The sequence below is a fragment of the Dreissena polymorpha genome, chromosome 6, assembly GCF_020536995.1.
Source record: "Dreissena polymorpha isolate Duluth1 chromosome 6, UMN_Dpol_1.0, whole genome shotgun sequence".
In the NCBI taxonomy this organism is placed as follows: domain Eukaryota; kingdom Metazoa; phylum Mollusca; class Bivalvia; order Myida; family Dreissenidae; genus Dreissena; species Dreissena polymorpha.
In genome coordinates, this window is record NC_068360.1 from 114137508 (window position 1) to 114161777 (window position 24270).

At 33.2% G+C, this 24270-nt stretch overlaps 2 protein-coding genes across 2 annotated transcripts; one reads left to right on the forward strand and one right to left on the reverse strand.

Moving 5' to 3' along the window:
* Positions 1-3421: 3421 nt before the first annotated feature.
* Positions 3422-7427, reverse strand: LOC127836003 (perlucin-like protein). Its single transcript, XM_052362421.1, has 3 exons — positions 7323-7427; positions 4798-4969; positions 3422-3743 (listed from the first exon to the last, which is right to left on the reverse strand). The coding sequence occupies exons 1-3, from the start codon at positions 7425-7427 to the stop codon at positions 3430-3432; spliced, it is 591 nt and encodes a 196-aa protein (XP_052218381.1). The 3' UTR covers positions 3422-3429.
* An 11441-nt stretch (positions 7428-18868) lies between these two features.
* Positions 18869-22574, forward strand: LOC127833287 (uncharacterized). Its single transcript, XM_052358460.1, has 7 exons — positions 18869-19004; positions 19695-20141; positions 20367-20405; positions 20769-20885; positions 21051-21063; positions 21292-21356; positions 22069-22574. The coding sequence occupies exons 1-7, from the start codon at positions 18947-18949 to the stop codon at positions 22140-22142; spliced, it is 813 nt and encodes a 270-aa protein (XP_052214420.1). The 5' UTR covers positions 18869-18946; the 3' UTR covers positions 22143-22574.
* Positions 22575-24270: the final 1696 nt, after the last annotated feature.

Sequence of the window (24270 nt, forward strand, 5' to 3'; positions counted from 1 at the left end):
AGAAGCTTTTGCTATAAGAAATGCAATTCTTAATAATGCTGTTTAATAAATTTCATTACCGCTTTGATAGAATTTACGTATTCATGCAATTTGATTGTGTTTATTTATATTTGAATTCTTAAATGACCATTTATGTTATGTAATGTTATGTTGTTATACCTATTCATGTGACAGAAAATAATGTGTATATTTGTGTATTAAGACGATGTACTTATGTATAAGTCTGAATAAACTGTCTGTCTGTCTGTCGTCATTAAACTGTCTAGGTTACATAACACTTAATCACGACATAAGTGCCTATTTCTCGAGAGTTCCTCGTTTCGGTCGCATCCATACTTTGTGTGGTCATCTCCTGTATCCTATGTGGTTCTGTAACATCTTGGTACTTTTAATCAGGGACTTCGTTGAAAGATAAGTTCGGGTGCGTTTATTTACGTACGATGCTTTTGTCGAAATCCCACTGCCAGAAACATGTTTTCCGAGGTTGCTTACATTTGGGCGAATTTCATTTGCTCTATATTTGCGAGAACGTAAATTTCAGACAGCAATTATTGAAAGAAGCCAGATATGTCTTTAAAATGATACAAGACTTGCAAACTTGTATATATAGCAAATGAAACGAAAATGTCGTAAAAGCAGTTGTTTAATGGGACACTATTGGACTTGGAATTAGTAAAATCAAACCGTATATAAAAACAGATACGGGGTCTTGAGGACCTATTTTTATTGAAATTGACTGTTTAGTTGTGTCATTATGTTAATTGAATAGCGGGAAAGCATATTTTGTGTATCATAGCGTATGTGTTATTTACGATATTTGAAGGAAAACTCGATTTTCGGGTAAACAAAAATAAAGAAAAAAGTACAGAATTCCGACTTTTGCGTCTCAGTTATCATCCGATCGTGTTCAACACATTCAAAACATGTTGCATGAAATACAGGAGCAGTAAAACTCGTTGTTTTACATAAATTCCAAGCGATTTTCAGGTCGCCTTGCATACCGACCAAATAATGAAAACTAAAGCAAGATGGTTTATCCAGCGGCATACTCAACCACTTGTTTGGGGTATTTTTAGTTGTCATATCGATCTAAAATTTTGTAATTGTGGCACGAATAGAATGATAATAAGGAAGATGCGTGTTTTCATGATTTCAAAATGTTGAGTGTCCTTTTAGTAAGTGTCTATTTCTGACGAGTTTTTTTTCTCTTCTGGACTCAAAGCAATTTAGCGACCTCAGCCATTCTTTTTTTTGGTAATTTATGTTATGCTATGTGTGCATTTAACGTTTTTGTGAATTTCTTGAACGATGAACGTTTGGGTCGAAATCTCACAGCCGAAACCCTGCTTTTCGACGCTGCTTACATTGGGGCGAATTTAATTTTACTTTTGTCGTTATTGCGAGAACGTATATTTTGACTATATTGTTTTGAAAATAGACATATATATTTTTAAACAATACCAGACTCGCAAAGTGTGATCTATAGAAAAGGACAGAAAAATGCTTCGAAAAATTGAAATTTTATAAAGGGACACTATGGGAATTATAATTATTGTATTCCGGGCCGTTCCTCCAGTGATGATTTACAAAGAATATAAAGTAAGTAATTTACACACAGGAAGTGTAAAAAAAGAGTTTAGCATATGTTGATCATATTTTGATAAAGATTAACCTCTTTACCCATTATTGTTCTATTTGATAGCTTATCATTTGGCCTTTATGATTCAGTAAAACGGCGGGTAAATATGTCAATGTCAGCCAATAACCGTTGTTTCTCAGTTCAACACATTGGATTGGTTTATGGTGTTTTTGGTTGTTTTGTTTTGTTATGTTTTAATATGTATGCATTGTATATGATGTAAACTTGTAACACCTAGTATTGCAAAAATACCAATAGAATAAAAGTTTGCGTAATTTTACAAAAGCTTACAGGTGAAGGTTATTAACAAGGGACTGTTATCGGATGATTTAGCAAATATTATCGGAGAAAAGACGTTATCATATCGTAAATTAATAATCAGGATATGCTTTAAAGTAAGTTATTAAAAACGGTCGGACATTTCAAATGTTCTTTTTGCAAACATGTTCCGATGGATTGTAATGAATTGCGGGAATAGAGTGAATGCCATTAAACACTTCTAGCACATATGCAAAGTGGCTGTACGCAGTGAAATGTTTTAAGGTCATGCATTAATTAAATAGCGAATACATGGTTCCGAGATGGAGGGAGTTTATCCGGTATGGCTTAGAAAAAGAAAATAGGGCGAGCTAAAGCTCGCCTTATTTTTCTTGTTTGGGCCGAACTGGATAAACTTTCTACATATCGGCACCAACCGTGTATTCGATTTATCCTGATTCATGCCGTTGACACATTTTATCAAAGACCAATGATAAATTGACATAACAATATAATTATTCTGATCGAGCCTCCTTCATGTACACAACATTCCAGACGACCGAATAACTACCGATTGTGCCAAGTATAAAAAAAGTTCCACTTCAAACTGTTCCATTGAATACTTTTCTATAGAAGATTTGAGAAGAAATAAAAAAACGAATCGAGAATGTTATTTTTTCTTGGTCTTCAATTACGATAGCAGCCGATATAAGTAAAATACTACACCCTTGTGTAGTGTAGGAAAGGGTACAGTCAACTATGTGTCACAGCGTGGGTAGGAATACACTACTTCCTGTAGACCGGAGATAGGAAATTTTATTCGACCCTGCTTTATTAGGTCAATGTTTTTGCAACAGAGGCAGGATAAATTAAATATACCTGATTAAAAACCTGAAAAATACATGCATAGTTAAGTTAGCGTCTGTGTTCGCCAGAGTACTGCGTTAGGCTTATTCCGGTGCAGGCCGTATGTCCAGTGATAATATACAGAGGGATATATGGTCAGTAATAGGCTGCGGGCCGTATGTCCAGTGATACTATACAGAGAAAAGTATGGTCAGTAATAGGCTGTGGGTCGTATGTCCAGTTATTCTATACGAGAGAAGTATAGTAATAGGCAAAGATGAAGTATTGAAACAGGGAAATTTGTTTGCTATCATGATAGACATCTTAACTTAGTATTCACCTATTGTTTTATGTATTATTTTTCTGTCTTGTTGAATCAGGTGAACGGCGTGAAAACATATCAAACAATTACAAATTTATCCTTGGTTTGGGTTTGTTTGTGCCGGTATGTTTGTTTGTGTGGTTATTATTATGGTTTAATTGTTTTGGTTTACTGTGCATTCATTAAATATGGTGTTAAACTGAAACTCATAGCATTTAAAACAAAACAAAATTGATTTGTGGAAACTTAAATGTTTAAAAAGAAAGTTTATTAACGACGGGCTGTTAGCCGATTGCTTTAGATGAATTAATGAAAGAAGAGATCAAATCAAAAATTTAAAAATATTTGTCTTGTAATTAGCGCTTTATTTAGCCACAGTTTCACAAATGTACCCCAGCTTCACGAAATAGGTTTCACCGTACAGCTTGAAGTCATCGGTATTAAGCATCAGCCAGTGTTTTTCGGTATTAAGCATCAGCCAGTCTTTAGCGGGGTACCAGTTATTGAAGGGGTCAATTCCCCACCAGTTTACGTCAGTATTATCTGGCGTCACTTGCGTCACTGTTTCTCGTCCATTAAGATCAGTCTTCCTCCAGAACCACGTCCCTTGCCTCCCCTGGGGCCCCTGGGTTCTGCGAATCGTATCATAAAATCCACCTGTCCAAAATCCTGGAACCCCTACAATATAGATTAAGCAGTGTAAGTACAATCACTGAATATAACCTAAACATCTGTTTGCTTTAGTCGTTTCTTATTTTCATCTTACTGGCTTTACAAAAAAGAAAACAATTGTTTAATCTGTTTAATATTTACCTCCACATTGACATATCTACCTTCTAAGCATCAGAAGTCAAAATCGTAATTTTATTGACCGATAAACACTGAACAATTGAAAACTATTTCTTACGTGAATTATTTATTTCACGGAGTGTAGCTTCGTAGAGGGTATATGTGTTCTCTGCACATTTCCATTGGAAATATCGTTTAAGACCGCTAACTAAGGAAGTGCGTAAGCAATTGTGTTTGAAAATTCTCGGGAAAAAAATATCACAATTGTAAGCACTTGACAAATTTGTGTTATGTTACATAATTCATTCGATATTTGTTATGTATTTTTGTGTTATAAAGGCTAATAACATACTTCACCCGACGTGTTACTTTTATCTGCGAATGCAATACGGTTATATGAAGTAAAATGAATACTAATAAAATAAAACTAATTTGGGATAAACATTTCCCATCGTGGATTTTTGAAAACTTATGTAAGATATATTTCTACAAGCTTTATAAGACAGTTATGTTCGAGTGTCGGTGTTGCGGTATATATAGATGTTTTACAAATGTGAATTAATAATTGTGTGCACAGACAATCGATTTTTTGACACTATCATTTTTTTAGAGCGTGTGTTTGAATTACAAAACAAACTATTAGTAGGACTGGTATCACTTAAATTAACGGAAGATACGTCTTATTAGGAACCGCTGGTCATAAAAGGTATGTGAGCAATTGCCTAGCCGAAATTTAGGACAGTACATACAATACAAACAGTTGTTAGAACAATTAGCAAAAAGCATCAAAATGATAATGAGAATTTAAAAGCAATGAAATATATATCAATACCAGCTGAGTAACAAATTAATTAATTAAAAGTTTAATATTCTCACAAAAAGCATATTAATTAAAACATAAATTAGAAAAAGCAAATTGTGTAAAATAAGATAAAAGACTCACAACCGCCAGCACGTCCGACAAGCTTTCTAAGAAAGTTCAACTCTGGAGTGGAATCCACGTTCAGAAGGTAGCTGTTCATCGCCTCGCATCTGCGGTACGCATCGACGAAGGCCACAGCATCTTTGACCACAGTGTAGCAGGCATGGTTATATTCCTCGAAGCCATGGGGGCACTGAAAAATAGAATATAAAGCATGATGCGAACCGAAATGTCTGTAGCAATAATGGTCAAAATGTGTATCAGTTTCACAAAATCATCATTGCTTAGCCTACTTACAGCAGATACTTGTATTTTGAACGTCATAAATGCATCGAATTTCTGAGAGCAATAATCCGTTAGGGGCTGTTTTGTGAATTGAATAAATTGGAGTACGTGTGTTCTGGTCTTCGGTGACGGATTTTTGCAAGTCGTTAAGTTTTCAAAGCTCTGTATCATTAAATAGGTCGTCTTTTTTCGATTAATAATGCCATAAAATTATTGTTATTTCCGAGGATTTATTTTTTTAATTGTTAAAAAGTATTTATAACAATACAAGAACATTTCTGGATGTAAAGTTGGTTCAAAAATATTCCTTCAAACACTATAAAGAGAGCATATCAACAAAAGAGAAAACATACTAAACGCAAAATATCAGTCAATTCGTAGCATTTAACAAAATCATGCTAAAAAAACTGGCAACACATATGAAAAAGCCGTCGATACTTGACCTTTATTCCAAATGTGCAAGAGCAGAGATAGGCTACCCCGATGAAAAGTATTTGCAAGCTGGACATCATAATGGTTGTATCCTGTTGAAGTTCTTTAATTCCCTGTAGTTATAAAAAACACTCTCATATAATGCATAGTCTTTCTATAATTCTATACGATCATCTTCCCACATTTGATCACTTTTTACATTTAACAATAACCACATATAAACTTGGAAAGTTAGACATAATATATCGTAATTAAAATGAACTTTTTTTAAATTAAATTTATTCGAAAATTTGGATATACAAAATTACATTCGCACAGAATAACTTTATGTACATGGATGTATTTCCGATTTAACTGTGAACACTTTTTACTAAAGTAGCAATAATATCAAATATTTGTCATCAAAGGTCTTCTCAAATGCAGTCCACACTTTTCGTTCAAAAAATGTTTACTTTCTGTGTTACTTTGTTTACATATGACTTCATTTTATTGTGCTTAGCCGTTTAAAAAACATGTCTTTCAATAAGTTCCAATTCACGTTGAGTCTTCTCGGTTTGAGCTACATTTTGTATCAGCCAATGGTAAACCATCTTTTATTACGCCAATCACGAATCGCGTCTTTTATAAATTTTGTCAAATCGATTACATATTGTGGATAACTGTTATCAGATTGAACGTTTTCGCTGAAAATGGATGCTATGAACTTAAAAGAAAACACAGAAACACACACTGCGATTAATATGTACAAAATATGACAAGTTCAAATTGATGTTGGTTTAGGAATTGGTTGAGACACGCTGACAGTTTCATTTGGTGACGTTGTTTTTTGCATACATAATTCTGCTGGAATTGCGATGTGAAAGCTTGGTCATAGACACAGGTTTGGAAGTCGCGGTCTATATAAGTGTTACTATGTATAAAAATGTTGAAAGGAATAACATTAAAACAATATTACTAAATATATGAACTTATATGAATTTACTTGTACCTAAGGATGGTTTGGTCTCTTTGATGAACTACATTTTCAACTGTTCATTAAGATGCAGGGTTGTGAACGTGATTGTCATTATATGCAGCATTATAAAGAGCATATAACAAGAAGTTTTGAAACTCACAGAGAAGCTCGTTTTTTTTTTCAAAACATGCATTCTTCCCTTGTTCCCACAAGTTAATCATTGACGACGCTTTCCGTTTTTGTTTTAATTTTTCATTAAAGGAAGTATATTCTGAACGAAATTTTAGTCTATGCAGAAAGAATCGTCCCTGATTAGCCTGTGCTGACTGAACATTATAATCTGATAAGAATTTAACGCTCATGCTTTAAGCCCGTAAGTTTGTTTATCACCAGTTATTAGTTATATTGCATCCACTTTAATGATGAGAGATGAGGAAACGATTGGGGTAAAATATTATTTCATTTTTTATTATCTTCTAATTAGATATATTAGATTAGATATATTTCCAAAAAATCTTTACATACATCAATAAATGCATGAATGTATGATTGCGATATAAGTAAATTTAAAGATTTTCATACACTTAAATACTTCTGGTGAACTGTCTAATTGTCTCTGTCAGTGTAATTTATTTAAGGATTTAACAAAGCGTTTGTATATAGGAAACCTTGTGCTAAATAAGACGGTCAACTATTAAAAATATGCATATTCAAGTAACATATATTTACATGCATGTATTATAATATTTTATTCCAATACATTCGATTATGATTACATTGCAATCCGTTCACTTGTTATATTAATTGCATTACGTAACAAACAATTCTTTACATGTTACGCAATATGAGACAAGATATGTGTTTAACATCTTACCTTGATGACTGTACAATCGTGACTTGTGATCAAACCATGTGGGACCTTTTTTATAAGTTTCTCTTCGCCACACATATGTTCCAATGCCGTTGGCTGAGGATCCATACAGCGCTGGAAATACAAGCTGGTGTTTTTTACAGCCCCGTGTTGTGTCAGTTGACACTTATAAATTGCAAACCAGCATGTGTTTCAATATTTAATTTGACATTTAATATACAGTCATGTTGAATTGCGTTGATAAATTACGATACTTTAATTGAGATTCAGTGACACCTATGCAAACCCGAATCACTTGCCTTGGCGAGACATCCAATTCTAGGTGCCGGAACATATTTTCTATTCCTTAATTTTTTTAACAAAGCAGTACACCACGAAAGTCAATAAAATGGCACTCTAAGAGTGCACGTATTTTCGTAAATGAAATATGTAATACATGTTCATATGTAAACATTCATAATGCCTTTATCAGTGTAGCTAATTTCTGCCATAGCGTTGCCAGAGCGGTAAAAAGAGCGACAACATATTCAATCATCTTAATATGGGCGTTGTTCAAATATCGCCATAACTTGGCAACTTTTTGCACAAAAAATGACGTCTTAATGTTTTCCTTGTTTTGTTTGTTAAAGCTCAGTATACTGTATATTTTATCGCGTAAAAACCGTTTTTATGGAATGTTAATCCTCTCCCCATACGGTTTTCCAATCGACATATTGGTACCAATTTTACTGATGAAAGGGCGCTCAAGTTGTTTGCTTTCAATACCTTAAAGTGTGTTTCGACTGCCCTTTTAAGCTCACCTGAGCGATAGCTGGGGGTGAGCTATTGTGATCACTCACCGTCCGGCGTCCGTCCGTCCGTCTGTCTGTCTGTCTGTCTGTAAACAATTTGTAAACATCTTCTTCTACTAAATCATTGAGCCAATTTCAACTAAATTTCATGTGGAGCATCCCTAGGTCATAGGACAAAAGAATTGTTAAAAAAAATTTGATCACATAACCAAGATTGCCGCCATGGCCATATATGGTAAAAACCTTAAAAAATCTTCTTGTCAGAAACAGCTCATCAGATTATCAAAAAAATTCACAGGGATGACCTTTGAAGGCTCCCCTGAAAAAGTTGTAAAAAGAAATTTGATTCGTCAAAAAACATGGCCGCAGGAGCTCGTTGAACTTTGCATGTTTATTCGTTTTTGCCTATTTTGTGAAAACTTTCAAAAATCTTCCACATTTTTTGTCCGATCCTTTCCAAATTTGCACAGTGTCTTTATATCAATGAGGACACGAACCCTACAAAAAATGAGCATTATTGGTCCATGAAGTACAGAATTACCTCCCCTTGAATTGAGAAAATGGTGTTTATGCAATAAAGTCCAAATTTTTCATCCAATTCTTTCCAAACGTGCACAGTGTCTTCATATCAATGAAAACTCGAGCCCTGTCGAAAATGAGCAACATCGGACCATTAAGTCCAGAATTATCTCCTTGAGATTGCAGATTTAGAAATAATTATAGTGTACTCTTTTTTCCAATTAATAGTGCTATTAGAGTAAAGGATTTGCTGGCTACAGGCCAGGTTTCTCTGACACGATTCTCTTCTGATGGCTTTGCTGCAGACCACATAAACCCTTAACCCAGAACAGTTAATTCTTTGTGCAAATGTTTGTGACTGTGGAAATCATTGAAATAAAAGGAGAAATTGCTGAAATTAGCATTTTCTCCTTTCGTCACAATGCTTCCTACCCTATTAAATCAGTTTCTTCTTATTCCATTATAATTTAATTTGTCGTCTGCAACCTCTTTCAATAAGGAAAAGGGTTAACTACCAGAAATCAATTAATGCTGTAGTTTTGCTGATGAGAAATTATTTTTCCTTTAAAATGGGAGGTGATTATTGCTTAGGAAATTGCTCTGGTAGGGTTGAATCATTGTGGGAAATTGAGAAATTGTTCAGTCCAAAATATGTTGATTGGAAAAGGGTTAAATGGATACCATTTTTAAAATGGGAGGTGATTATTGCTTAGGAAATTGCTCTGGTAGGGTTGGATCATTGTGGGAAATTGAGAAATTGTTCAGTCCAAAATATGTTGATTGGTAAAGGGTTAAATGGATACCATTTTTTTCCAAGTTACCCTTTTCCTTATGCGAACATGGGTTGCCTGTTTAGTGGATGATATATTGTCAATTTTGAGAAAAAAGAGGAAAACAAGCAAAAATTCCTTTTATCTCAATGTTTAAGTCCACTTTTTAGCGTACCTGAGCAGATCATATTTTCCTCCTAAACCATTGAGCCAATTTCAACCAAATTTCATGTGGAGCATCCTTACGTCACGGAAAAAAATATTGTTAAAAAAATTTGGTCACATAACCCAGCTGGCCGCCATGCCCATATATGGTCAAAACCTTAAAAAATCTTCTCGTCAGAAACGGCTCGTCGGATTTTCAATTTTTTTACAGGGATGATCCTTAAAGGCTCCCCTAAAAAAGTTGTTCAAGAAAATTTGTTTCGTCGAAAAACATGGCCGCAGGAGCTCTTTGAACTTTGCATGTTTATACGTTTTTGTTTATTTTGTGAAAACTTTGAATATCTTCTTGTCCATAACCATAAGGCCTAGGGCTACCAAATTTGGTATGTGGTGAAATCTTATAGTCCTCAACCAAATAGGTAGAAAACATTGTGTTTAAAGGAGATTTTGCTTGCTATGAGCTATTTCTTCTTTTGTCTTCTTAAGTCATCTGAGGTAGAAGGGTAACTCCCCTAACAGTACTTCAAGAAATCCTTCATTGCATAACACCTGTGAAGATGTAAGGTCAACTTCTGTTGAACCCATAAACCCTTTACCAAATGACAACTTTTGGACTGTCCCAAATTCAAAGAGGTCGCAGATGACAAAGGACATTGTAATGGAATGTGAAGAAATAGCTTTGGTAGGGTTGAAATCATTGTGATAAAAGGAGAAATTGCTCAAAATAAGCAATTTCTCCTTTAATCACAAATGATTTCTAGAGTCGTCTGCAATAAACCAGTAAATTATTGTTATTGTTTGTAATGGGTTAATCCATTTCCACATTTTTGGTTGGAATAACCCATTACCAAACGGTAACAGGATTTTATGGGTTTGGTGCAGAAGACTGTATAAATCATTGTGATTAAAGGACAACTTTTTTGATTTGCGTATGGAATTATACCGTTTAGCCGCAACTAGAGGGTCAAATTAGTGGTTTTAGTAAATAACTTTCCTTGAAAATGTTACGCACCTGAGAGTTGCATATCAATAATATATACATATTTGTCAATATTACAACTTTGATGGACACTTTCCGCACCATAGGAATTATGCGATCGTTTCAATTTTTTTACGGAACGATCTTCTTAATACACGTATTTTACCAGTTCCATGAGTAACATATTCATTATTGCCTTATAAGTAAAATGTAAACATAATAATATAAAATACTTCGTCCATGGTGATTGATAATTCAAATCTCTAGAAAAAAAATCTTACAGACTTGTATTAGTCATTGCCGTTGCTTTTCAATCGAGTACACATTTATCCTTGAAATGGCGGAGTGAAGTTTGAATCAAACCACCTTTGACAATGTTTCGATATATACTTTCAGAGCGTTCTTTTTAAAGCTTCCGTGTAAGCAATTTTGATTTTGTTGTTCGGTTTTACTGAAATCAGAAAGGGATGTCAACGGAATAGCACACTTAGATTGCGTGTATTTTATTAAATAACAAATATAAAACTCATTGTTTGATTAACAAACCCCAATGCCTTTTAGCATGGCTGATTGATGATTTGACACAAATTTCAAAATGGGGCGACAGGCGTATTTATTATCGTTATGGTGCTATTTTTTTAATTCCTGGAAGGCAAATATGACACTGACACTGACACATTGCGTGTTAAATTGTTTATTAAAAGCCTACGGAAACGAAATAAATTGCGCAACATTTGCTATTAACAAGTCTATGTATGCATCATGTATTTTGTTCCGAGATATAGCGTATCCAACTGTTTTCCAAATGCTTGCGGAAAAACATAATTACCCAATAAATGGTATAAGCAAGACAATACAAGTATTATTAAAGCATGTGTTGGTCTTTTCCGTGGAAAAAATATATTTAGCATTCACGTGGGGACTGTTCAGTTACTGTGGTACTAACTGAGTTGATTCATGTCGTCATAACATTATAAAACGCAAGAAGGGAAACTGTTTGTACTCCTGTCGCATGAAACAACAAAGTTTGACCACGTAAATGTATACAACAAAACACATTGATTTCCAACACAAAGCAAAGTCTAGTATTTCGTACATTTTGTCGCCATACCGAGTATGTCGACACATCGGATCTACGATAGAAAATGATGGTAAAGAATACTTATTCTCATATCATCGTATTTTTTAAAAATGTATTTAAATATTTTCCTAAACGAATATACAATGTTTTAAAAAGTCTTAACTTATGAAAGTTCAATACAAATATTACCGTCTTAGGAATTCAAACTCTGGAAGCACAAGCTAATTCGCTACCACTGCTCCACACAAGCTTTTGGTTTTGTTGATTTATTACGAACATTGTTAGTACTACACTCATTAGCCACGTTATTCAGGAAGAGCGTTGTTAACGCTGTATTATTTTATCAATTTCGAAAGTTTATTTTCCACTAATAAATCAATATTGTAACATTTTTTCTGGTCAGGATTATTCTTTCACAATTATTGTAAAAAGCTTTATTTAAATAAGCCGTTAACAATTCCCTTTTTTCAGTCATACGTTGAAAAAACGTTTTCTCATTCCTAAAATACAACTTTTATCTTGGTTTATCTGACGTTAAGAAATGTGAACTTAGTTATAGAAGCTGAAAAGCATTTTCTAAACACAATTATTGGCAAAATTAATATGTTATACTGTACTCAACTGTTACTATCGCCGATTTTCCTAGATCGTAGTAAAGGCGCCAGTCCGGGCAAATATTCACACACTAAATATAAGCCTTAGATCAAAGGATAAACATTTTCTTTAATCTTAAAATAATCAAAACAAGTGCATTTACATTAATTAACTTAGTTTTAGTACTAAAGTAGCAATATGCGTTTTATAAAAACATTTGTTAATGGAAAAAGCATCATAGGCAACATGTATATCGTCAAAATATTTATCGGCTCTAAGTCTATTCTTTATTCTCAAATGTGATATGGGTTTGTAAATATGGATCCTGTTGTGACGGGTATATATAATATATGTTTCGCGACAAGTTTCTGAGCAAAGCAATCATGAAAACACAATTCTAAAACAAATTTCTTCCCTCATTAACGCAACAAGCTCAAAAGCTAACCCAAAATACATGTATTTTCACAATTATTAACGTAATGAAAGCCGTGTGCCTGTTTGATATTAATTAACTAGACAATGACTTATAAGGTAAGGATGTTTACATAAATTTGGTTAGCCAAGCATTTCTGTCGAACCCAGCTGCCTCCAAATAGTTTTACTGTGTCCGCGTTTTGATTTCTTGTTGTCCTGTGTCGTGTGACAAAGTCTGTCTTCTTAATTGTTTATGTTTGAACACGTGTCTAAAAGTGTTATAATGCTGATACCAATATATAATGTAATAATGGCCCGTTTGAGCTGTAATCATGAAACTGTCGCTCGTATCTAAATAATCGTATGTGATGATGTACAACTTACATAACACATACCGATGTATACGTGTTCAAATTCACATTCACTCACACGGTATATTCACAATTCACAGTTTGAACAAACTGTTTATAATTCATTAAAACGTTTAATTGATATAAATGATAAATGTATTACCGATTTAGTCACAATCAAAACTGTATATAATATGCAATATTTAAAACAATAACAAACATATTTATACGAATTCATATATTCCATATGAATAAAAATTGTATTTTATGTGAAAATAGAATATTATATGTATCTTTAAGCGGTTTTAAACATAACATCTCATAAAACACGAACAGGCCAAAACGTATCAAGGCTTATACAATTTAACAATCCTCTTTAAATTGTTTCCCAAAATAGCCTCTGCAGTCCACACACGCTACTCTGGGATGAGATGTTCCGTCTACACTGGATTTGCGTTTAGAAGATGCTTCCTTTGAAGGAAAAATACCATAACATGAAAAGTTAATCCCTGATTATCCTGTGAAGCATAAGCCAAGTTTTCGAATGAAAGCTACTCAATTAAAGAATAAGGTACGAGCCTTAAATAAGCGTTTGATGATGAAATCAGTTGATAAAATCAGATAATTAATGTGTGTGTTTCGGTACATTTTTGATAAAGTAACCTTTGCTGAATCGCACTACATTTCCAGATTCTTTTAATGCGAAATATGTTGAAAAACATATGAAACTTACTCACCCTGATGAATTTTCCGTGAATTTTCAAAACATCCGATCCATAGCGCCACCTCGGAAGTAGCATTGGCTCATAATATTAATGTATCGCAAAAACGGGTGGTGCCATGAATTACGGCATTCTACAAATGAACCGCGCTCTGAAAAAACCTCGATTGAAGTCAGTGTGCCAGCTTTGTGTTCAACCGAGGCATACGTACCAGATGCCGCTGCCTTATTTTAAAATGCATTAAATAAGAAATAGAAAACTCTACAGACGGCCATGTAAAATAATAGTGGCCAGCCAGGCAGACCAAAATTGTATATGGACCGAAGTCTGAGGTAATAGACAGTTTCGGCCGCCTGGTTGGTTACTTTAATCATATTGGACCCGCTTCCTTTGTAGAATGTTAATTAAACAACGTTGTCATGGTTCCAGTCAATTAAAGGGACCGTCAACGACTCAACCATGATAAATAATGTCATAAGAACATCATGACGATTCGCTTACCGCGAAACTCTTTATTTAAACCCATGTTCATGTAAACATTCAGAGGAACTTGATAAAGTAAATAAAGCCATAACATTTATCTTTAACATTTAAGGGTTTTTTAGTAATATGGTTCGCTTGTTAGGTGTACAATTATTGATCACAGTTGCCCATATAAAGGCAAACAATTTGTCCTTACTTTTTAGTCTTCTTACAACTGATACCGACTACTAACAATGTGATTAAGTGTTTCCAGTCGCCGAACTTGAGTGGTGTTCTTGAAATGTGTTGAGGCTCGACAATTATATATATTTATAATCTTACTTTATGCTATAATAAAGGTATTATACATTAACGTGTAGATCTACATGAACGCATTTATTTGCAAAATAATGTTCAATTCGACAAGAAATGAAAGGCGTCTGAGTAAATAATTGTGTTTTTAGCAAACACAAGACGTAACGATATGTGACAATGTCGCTCACTGACTGTAATGTCGCATTTAGTGATAACTGTACGAATGTTCATATAGGGCAGTTTTATTGGTTCGAACTAAGTATCCCATGTACGATTAAAAAAAAACACGGTACATGATGTTACGTGGTACTGATAAAGTTACTGTTAATGACTGAGACTGGAATTCGTTGTTTCATCGATCATTTTTTGTGCGCTGTAATTCCGTCTGTATTGTTTGAAACACGTTGCTTAGTTTGCCGCCCTTTAAATCTTACAAAGATAAAGAGCGACCACAGCGATAACAAAAGGCATAAACATGTGTAACGACGCGTGTGTTGTTATTAAATGTTCGGTTTTATTGTTATGTTTTCTATCTTTGGTTAAAGGGGCCTTTTCAATTTAAAAAAGTTGTCTCAGATTCGCAAATTTTCGTTTTAGTTATGGTATTTGTGAGGAAACAATAATACTGAACAGTTACCATGCTCTAAAATAGCCATTATATGCATTAATTGACGAATTAAAAACCTGAAAATTATAAAGCGTTGCCACGCGAAACGATTAAATACTTAGGAGAGTTCTGTTGTTGTCGTTATATTTTGTGAAACCACGAGGATTGCTTATACAAAGTATAAAATACATCTTTCATAATATGAGGAAGAATGGCCGAGTGTTCTAAGTGGTAGACTTTTTACTCTAGTGCTCCTGGGGTCAGTGGTTCGAGCCCTGTCTTGGGTTACTTTTTTCTTTTTTTTAATTTTATTCTTGATTTTTATTTGAGCTTTTAAGATCCAATATTTACATTTATCAATATAAAGCATTAAATGGCAAACTTCAAAACATGCCAAACTCTGTGAAAAGGCCCAGCTTAGACGAATCGAAGCCATTCAATATTAAACATCGTTCGTACGTACGATTGTATACCATCAGTGAGAGCTTTCCATGTATATCAATAGTTTGAGGTATGTTTTATTAAATGTTCAATACATATATTTTTCTTCTACGGTATTTAATGTTATGGATAAAATATATTGATCTGTATGGAGTTTAAACAGCAAGATTTACAACTTAATGTGTCTGATTTAATTGATATTACAGCCTACGCGGTCATTAAATATTAAAAAAGAAACCTGTTACTGTTAATTCTGGATACTTTGGTCATAGCCTATACCTCGAGAGTATTAGCGAAGAAAGGCCTAACACATCTCTGCCAGAAGAAAAAATACTTAGTTGCTGTCCAAATCAATCAAACAATATACTTGTTTTTATATACCACGACTTAGAGTATTATTTATCTGTATTAAATCTGGAACAAAAGAGAAAATAATGTATGTTCCTCTACGGACACGTATATGGTACACCCCGATAATATGCTGGATTAGTTTATATCAACTTACTGTGAAATAACACAGTATGTCGTCATAGTCTTGTTGGTTCCCACTTTATTGCATTTGCCATAACGACAATTAAGTTTAAGTCTAGATGTAAATGGTTCTGGCTACTTTTTTCTCTCTTTTTTTGCCTCGTACTGTGAACACTTTTCTTAATAGACTTTCAGTAAAACGACAAAAAATCTCCCCGTACCAACTCGTTATAGCCATTTGCTGAATATTACAACAAACATTCGTATTTTTTGTGTGGTACCGGTACAACAAAGATTTGTACTGGTATAGCACAGATTTGGTACTTTTAAATAACGTAACAGTCATAGAAAAATCCGGTATTGCTGCTTTTGTAACACATAACTTTATCTTATATACATGAAACTTATTTGTATGGTGAAATAGTGGGATATTGCGTGTATTTCTGTTTATATCTTCCTGTTAGGTTTAATAAGATACTGAATCATATTGCTAACGCCCAACACATAATTAGGACGAACACAGAGTACACAACTGCCTGAATAAAATGTCCGTTCGCGGCAATATATGTGTTGGACGCAAACATTATAATGCGGGTAAACATAGACATTCACCGAAATAATGTTTCTAGTGCAATATTTTAGTACTCAAAACGTTGATCAATTTTTCCAAACGGCGCAGCCTATAGTTTTCCTATATGAAGAAATGTATGTTATGGTTATCTTTAAATTTACCCTGATTCATCCTGGTACGGTTGTCATAAATAACCGTTAAACGGCGTTTGTTTATCTTTCTCAAACAAACAACAGAACAATCAGTTTAGGTCATGCAAAGCAAACGACAAAATATTTACACGTGATAATAACATTGATTCAGCATTTGATTAGGAACCATCATCACACATAATTACAAAATGATTGGCAATATATGTCTTATCAAGTATTTAGGCGTTACCACAAATGACAAACAATTATGTATGGTTTTAATCTAGTATTTCTGTATGTGTTTTCGTTGTAGTTAACTTTAAGCGTTTGAAATTACTTGGAAGCAATCTGAAATTTTGTTTACATGTTGTATTGAACAACTTATTTTTACGTCACATTTTGCATTTAATGCGAACGTATTTCTTGAAGTAGATGCATTATCAAAAGGTGAACCATTTAAAATGTGTGTACTGATTTATGTCATTTAAACCGAACTTACATCTTGGTCTCATGAAAATCAGTCATTGATTATGATTATTTTGTACATAATAATAATATTCTTTTCTCAACTTCCAAAATGTGCAAACATCAAGGTATTCAAATGTTGTGTTTTACTCATTTACTCGTCACTGTATTATTCTGTGACCACTGGTATTGATTAACGATGATCATATATAGACGACCGGATCCAGGATTCGACCGCTGGAGTGGCCGAGTGGTTTTAATGGAGGGCAATCCGAGTGTTAAAATGATGATCCTCCTTTAAAAACCGGATCACGTCTACAATATTTATTTAATTGTTGTTCGCGAATTCGAATTGGCACATCATGATTTTATGTATAATAACGACAACAATACAGACACGGATGCAAAAAAGGTCAATAAAATCATGTTGTTTTTCTCATTAATTTGCCTGATGTCCATTTATGAGAATGATTAAAGCAAACAAAAGCAACAGTAGCCTATGTTTACAGTAAATAACATTAAATATTCATTAAACAACAATCTATATTCTAACATTCTATTTAATCTAAGGAGCAAGATACTAAGAGGCTGTCTGTCTTCGATTTTGCGGAAAGTAAATAATCTGCCTGGATATCATAAATTAAAGGTTGAATTTGCTTCCCGATACCCGAAGTATGCCGTCAAAACCTGACATGAAAATACAATAACGCATTAAACAGCTCATTGTTCCTTCCTTAAGCAGTCATCCTTTGGCAGACGCACTTAAATGTTTTACATCGGTTGTAATTCAAATAGTGTAAACGTTCATGATATATATTTGTCATAGTGGTTAAGTGATCACTCTTATGTTAAAAGGATTATTTTTAAATTGCTATTGTTAATAAAATATTACATGCGTGCTAAAACCATCATACAGCAACGTTCTCACTTCAAATGTCCGCAGTAAATTTGTGTATATGCACACTGTTCTCCAAACCTTAAAACATTAACAAAATGTCCCCTAAAACTGAAAACAAAAGTAAGTTTAGAAGTGTCCTGACCACAGCCAGAAACTTGACAAACAGTAATCTCTCACGAATACACATTGGTAAATGTTTGTTGTTGTGACCCATGTATTTCAAACTTGAAGATATTCTAGATTGTATTTCTTTTATTGGATCTTACCTTAGTAATTTGCAATTTTACTTCTTGTGTTTGCATCTAACCCTAAAGTTATTGATTGTTATTTACTACAACAAGTATTCTCTTTCATAACCGTTGAATCCTTAAATGTGTGTTGTTGAATTCGGAGGATGACTGATCAAGTGAGAGTTTCATCGCACTATAAACTGTTTTAACACCCTATACCCCATTCGTTGACTCATAGTTTTGCTCATGTTTTTTCATTGTTATGTTACGTTTTTGTTTTGTCCCGTTCAACTTTGAAAATAGTCCACGCAAGCTACTGATTTTTCTTCAACCTAGCGTTTTGTTTCCTTGCTGTGTTTGTTTTGATGTGTTTTGCTTTCATTGATATCACCACATCTTAGTTTGAAGTCAACCAACATCGTAAAACATCGATAAATCGTGTGTTAAATTTATGAAACTGTCAAGATAAGGGTCATATCCATGCATAGCGTATTTATAAGCTTGGTTTTTATCACTCGGGGAGTTTTTAATAATTTCTATATTCTATTTAACCTTATTGTTGTTTGGATTATTCGTAAAATTGTGCAATATATATTCATATATATTCGTAAAAATATATTAATAATTAGATATTTAACCTTACAAGAAGTCATGCTGCAGACACTAATTATCTTAGGAGGATTTATTTGTTCATCAGTCAACTCACAAGGTAAAATTATTGTTTGAAGAAATATTTTGTGTTTTTCTAATAGTATGCCAAACACTTGCAATCCTGCATAACACTTGCAATTCTATGCCAGCATTGCATGTTACTGTGTCTGGTTAATGGACATAAATATGTCAAGTATTAATAATGTCTACCTCGTAATATGTTAGTTAACATGTATGAAGCATAATCAATTATACCAACTGACCTGTTGACTAAATAGGCTTTTACGTTCATATGAGTTTAGGTTTCAATAAACATGCAACGCCCGCCAATTACTTGTAATTGTATGCCTGGTTTTAATGCTTGTTTTAGATTTACTGGAAATTATCCTTGATATTTAAAGAGATTTTTTTATATTGCAACCGATTACAAAGTTAACACAATATTTCTGAAATAACATGTCGAGGTATTTTGAATGTTCAAAGAGTAAAGCACAACCAGAACAACATTCATTCCAATTGAAGTTATAACAAACAAACATTCAATTCTTAAAATTGTTTGGCAAAAAATGTATATGTTTTAGATGCTTATCTGTTTGAAATATATCAATTACATAATTTTACATTTTCAGTTGAAAATAAATATGAAAAAATAACGAAATACGTCTTTTTTAAAGAAGGAATGTTTTGAAGTTATAAAATGTTTAGTTTACAACACGCCAGCATTGTTCGGATTTACTGACCATTTCAGGTCTACCTATTGACTTTATAAGGGAAAGAGCCGACAACTCTACATACATAGTTAATGACATTATCGCTGACAAAACTAGTAGCGAGAGACTGCAGATTGTCTGCCGAATTAGTTCCATTTCAAATCTTGTAACTTTTCAAACCATAAATCTTAGTAAAATAACAAGCAATCACCGTGAACAAATGTTGGCTACAATGCAGGATCTTTTGTCTGGAAAACCCGGATATCAAACCCCTTACCTTTATCCTGGAAGTGGCATCACTGGAATTCAAGCTGTTGGGAGTTACAATAGGACAAATCCAACCATTGGAATATCAATACCAGTTTCAAGTCTGAGCTGTGACATTATGATATATCGATGTCAATTGTCGTACGAGTACGATAATTGGCCAACTGATCCCATTGTTGAAACGCAAGCAAATGGTTCACGAAATCTCAAAGTTTCAGGTATATATCTGTATTATGTGTTTTCAAAATGTTGTCAGAGTTTACATGTTTAAATTACTATAGAATATGCTACTACTCGAGTATATCTCTATTCGATTTCATATGCTCCAATAATATAAAATAGATCAACTATATTGAAGTATTTTATGTTAGGCAAAGATATATCCACATTTTTGCATTAATGTGCTGCATGTTGATCCGTTAATTCATATTCATAAATTTCAGATACATCAGCTGGGAGGCTGCCGAAACATATTGATTCTGGTAAAAATAATATTGTTTAAAACGTTAAGTGATTGCTACCTGAATGAAAAGTTTCTTATATACTTTTATTATACATCTGGTAATATAAAGACTGAGTTAGTAAGTTATTCGATTCGCTTTATACACAATGGGACACAATTGATATACACAATTTATTTTAGTACCAAACAAACGCATACTACATGGTGAAAGCATTTATCTATTATAATATGAAGCAGTTTGCGTTCTGTTGAACTAAATAACACTTGAGATTAAACACTTGTAATAGAAATTATACATTTAGATAATATGTCCAACTACATTTTGATGTATGGCATTAAGTAGGATTTTTTAACAAATGAGTCATTTAGTATTGGTTTTCAGGAAAATTGGTTGCACTTATAATTGGAGTTTTCGGATTCATAGTTCTCGCAGCGGCTTTTGTGACTGTGTTAATACGAAGGTGTTGGCTAAATCATCAAAGTCCTGAACATCTGCTCGGTAACATATTTTTGTCAGCCGAAAGGTTTTCATCTTTTTCGTTTTTCGATTTTTTTATTAGGGACACTTAATTTATGTTGTGAATTTCCATAAGTTTATGCCGTTTATATGTGTGTAATAATACTTTATGTCATATTTAATACAGTGCTTCTGCTTCTGTTACAGGAAACAACTATACGTGAGTTGATTGGTGCCGTATAAACGTACTGTAACTTATATAATATTGTAATAAATTAATAAAGAAATGCATTTTCAAATTACACAAATTGTCTATCGACGAATATACGTTTTTATGCTCAAATTAGAGACTCCGATTCAACTTAGTTGTTATTCAAATGTTAATATACTATGTTTGCAACATAAAACACGTTGAATAACATATATTGTTATCTCCAATACCCATTAGATATGACTTGGCTGAATCACTTCTTTCATTTGGTCTACGAGGATCAAACATGAGGTCTTACTCAGGTAAGTAGGGGTTTTTAGTTCCCAATTCCTTCATGCTTGGTGTGTTCGTTACTTTTTTGAATATTGTAAATGTAATAGGGTTATGTATAAGTATAACTTATACTGCCTTGCTGTATGAGCTAGCTCTTTTAGCGATGGTGAAGAGCGTCTGGGTTCAATCCCAGTTGTGTCGGGAATTTTTCTAGCTGAGTTACATAAAAGAGATTGTAAAATTACTTAAATGTGCATAGTTGATGATTGTTCAAAGAATTATTTTATGTTATGTAGTATTGCATAACAGTTTCATGAAGGTTACACATACGGTAAAATAGCGCAATTACTTTTACCTATCGTATTAAAAATTAAAAATCTGTTGTGTCTCTTCCGTATTTGCGTTAAGGTTAAAGCCATGATTTCACAAAATATTTGTTATTCATGATCTTTTTTTAATTATGACAAATAAAATTCAAACATCATGCGTATTTAAATCAGTTTATTTCTTTTTAAGACTCATCAATTGGATAATTATAAACATTTCAATTATTAAATAACGGAACACACTCAACACGACAATGTGCATTTATTTGATGGTCAAACAATAAAAATGAGTTAATTTTGATACAGTTTTTGTCATCACATATATGAGACCTTTCAAGAATTATTTAAACGTAATAACTTTTAGGACTGTTTTACCATTTCAATCCTTTAAACGTATCTTTAAAATGCACTTTAGCTGTTCGTCCGACGCCCATGGTTCCATTCGGTCCACCTACGAGTAGGGACGTACAAGGTCACAACAGAAGATAAATTAATCCGTTTAAAACATCCAGACGCTTCGCCGTCTTCGAATATAACAATTTGTAACATTGTCCTGACAACGATATCAGTGATGGAGAAGCAGACTTAGTATTACTTGCGATGATTCCATAATTATCTGCCGTTGTGTGTAGCTTTTTAATGTGACATTATGAACTACTCACTCAAATATGACGTACTTTTCAGACGAAAAAATGGTGTGAATTATTACAAAATATTTGTCATTTTACACCGACCTTAAATTTTATTATGTCCTATACGAAACAATACATTAAAATACCAAACAAATACAGGATCCTATTTATTTTATCTTGATATATACGTTTCGTAAACAAATAAACAAATCTTCACTCGTTATTGAATTATTCATTGGCGATACATAAGTTTGTCGTTCTTTGCTCTGTTTGACTGTTGGAGTATATGTAACCTGTGTGGAATTAATTGGCCATTCGCTGGTTACATGCTTACAGGAAGTTAATATGAACATTGCTAAACCGACATTTATATGAATCAATGCAGACAAGTGACTTAAATGTCGTTTCTATAAATTTAAGATTTATCCACGCTGTTTAACTCTTCACATTTAAACACAATATTTTTAGTTACATCTGATTTCTTATTTCTTATCAGCAGAAATAAATTATTTTATGAATAAAATATGTATAGTTACATCTTTTGCACGTGGAAATGGTGAAATGTCTTTATGACTGACCGGCCTTCAACATGCGTATTGCGCGGTTTCGCTCCGAAATATGCATGCAAGTCATATTGTTTTTTATATTTAAGAACTCATCTAGAATGATGCAATTAAAATAACATAAGAGTTATATCGCGCTGCACGATTTCAACGTGCAAAAAGATGAAACCCTAGTTACCATACCCACCCCACATATTATAGCGCCCGACCGTCACAAATGAATTTATTATTTGTGAGCTTGCACAGAATGACGTGAAACGATTTAATCGAAACAAAATCAAAATATTAACAACTAAAAAGTAAACAGGACATTCGTTTTTTAAATGTGTTGCTTTCAAAACGTTTTCTAGTGTAACACATTCATATACCTTTGTTTTTGTCATACGGTAAATCGTATTTATGACCAGCATACATGTATTTATCTATTACAATACAGCAATTTTAAAAGCAATGTCGTATGTTAAGTAATCGCTCTCTGTGAACATTCAAATGGATCCGAATTCAGAATCATAATTGTGCAACTTCACGTATACGGTTAATGTCTGTATATTGTTAAAGCATATTCCGCTAAACACAACTTAGGTTTTATTACATTTTATTCTGGTTTAGATAAACTATAAGCATATGTCATATAGTATCAGTCGACTGTACCGGTATGTAAACACTGCGGATAATAGGTAACATAAGTATAGTTTACATATCGAATGCTACTCATCTTATCTACATGTACGAATATATGTCTTTAACTTCTGTTAAATAGATCAGTTTTTTATTGTGTTTCGTGTTCTTTTTCACTCGTTCACTTTTCTCTTGCTGGAAAAGGTCTTGACGCCTTAAATGTTTTAATTAATAATCTAATACAGATATTATTATATATATAAGAGATATAGAAATCTAGATATTAAACACAGACTTGATTTTTAACTCTTTGACCCAATTGTGGGTTGGACATTAATTTACTGTGCGAGATATGGTGATTTTACAAATGTATCGTTGTAAAACGTATACATCTAACATTTTGTTCAATAATACTAGGTATTAAATCATCTAGCAGCAGAGTGGGATTATTTAAGGGAACAAGGAACGTATCCACTTTAAATAAACAGAAACCACGAAAAATACATTTCTGGCGTAAAATACGTGAATCAAATAAACTGATCATCTGACAATTTAAAAATGTTTCAAAAGTATGAAATTGTAGCAGCAGTTTGGTTTTAAATGTGACGAAACTTTTGGCTACTGACGGATGTTCATACATGTTGTACAATTTCTCTGCTGCCTATCTCGATACATTCCATATTGTATTTAAGTCAACGGTGAAATATGTTTTAAACAATCTTGGCACAATTCATTTAAAACGTCATGTAATTACTTGCATACAAATTATTTGAATGCAAGTTTGAATGTTAACCTTTTTGTTAT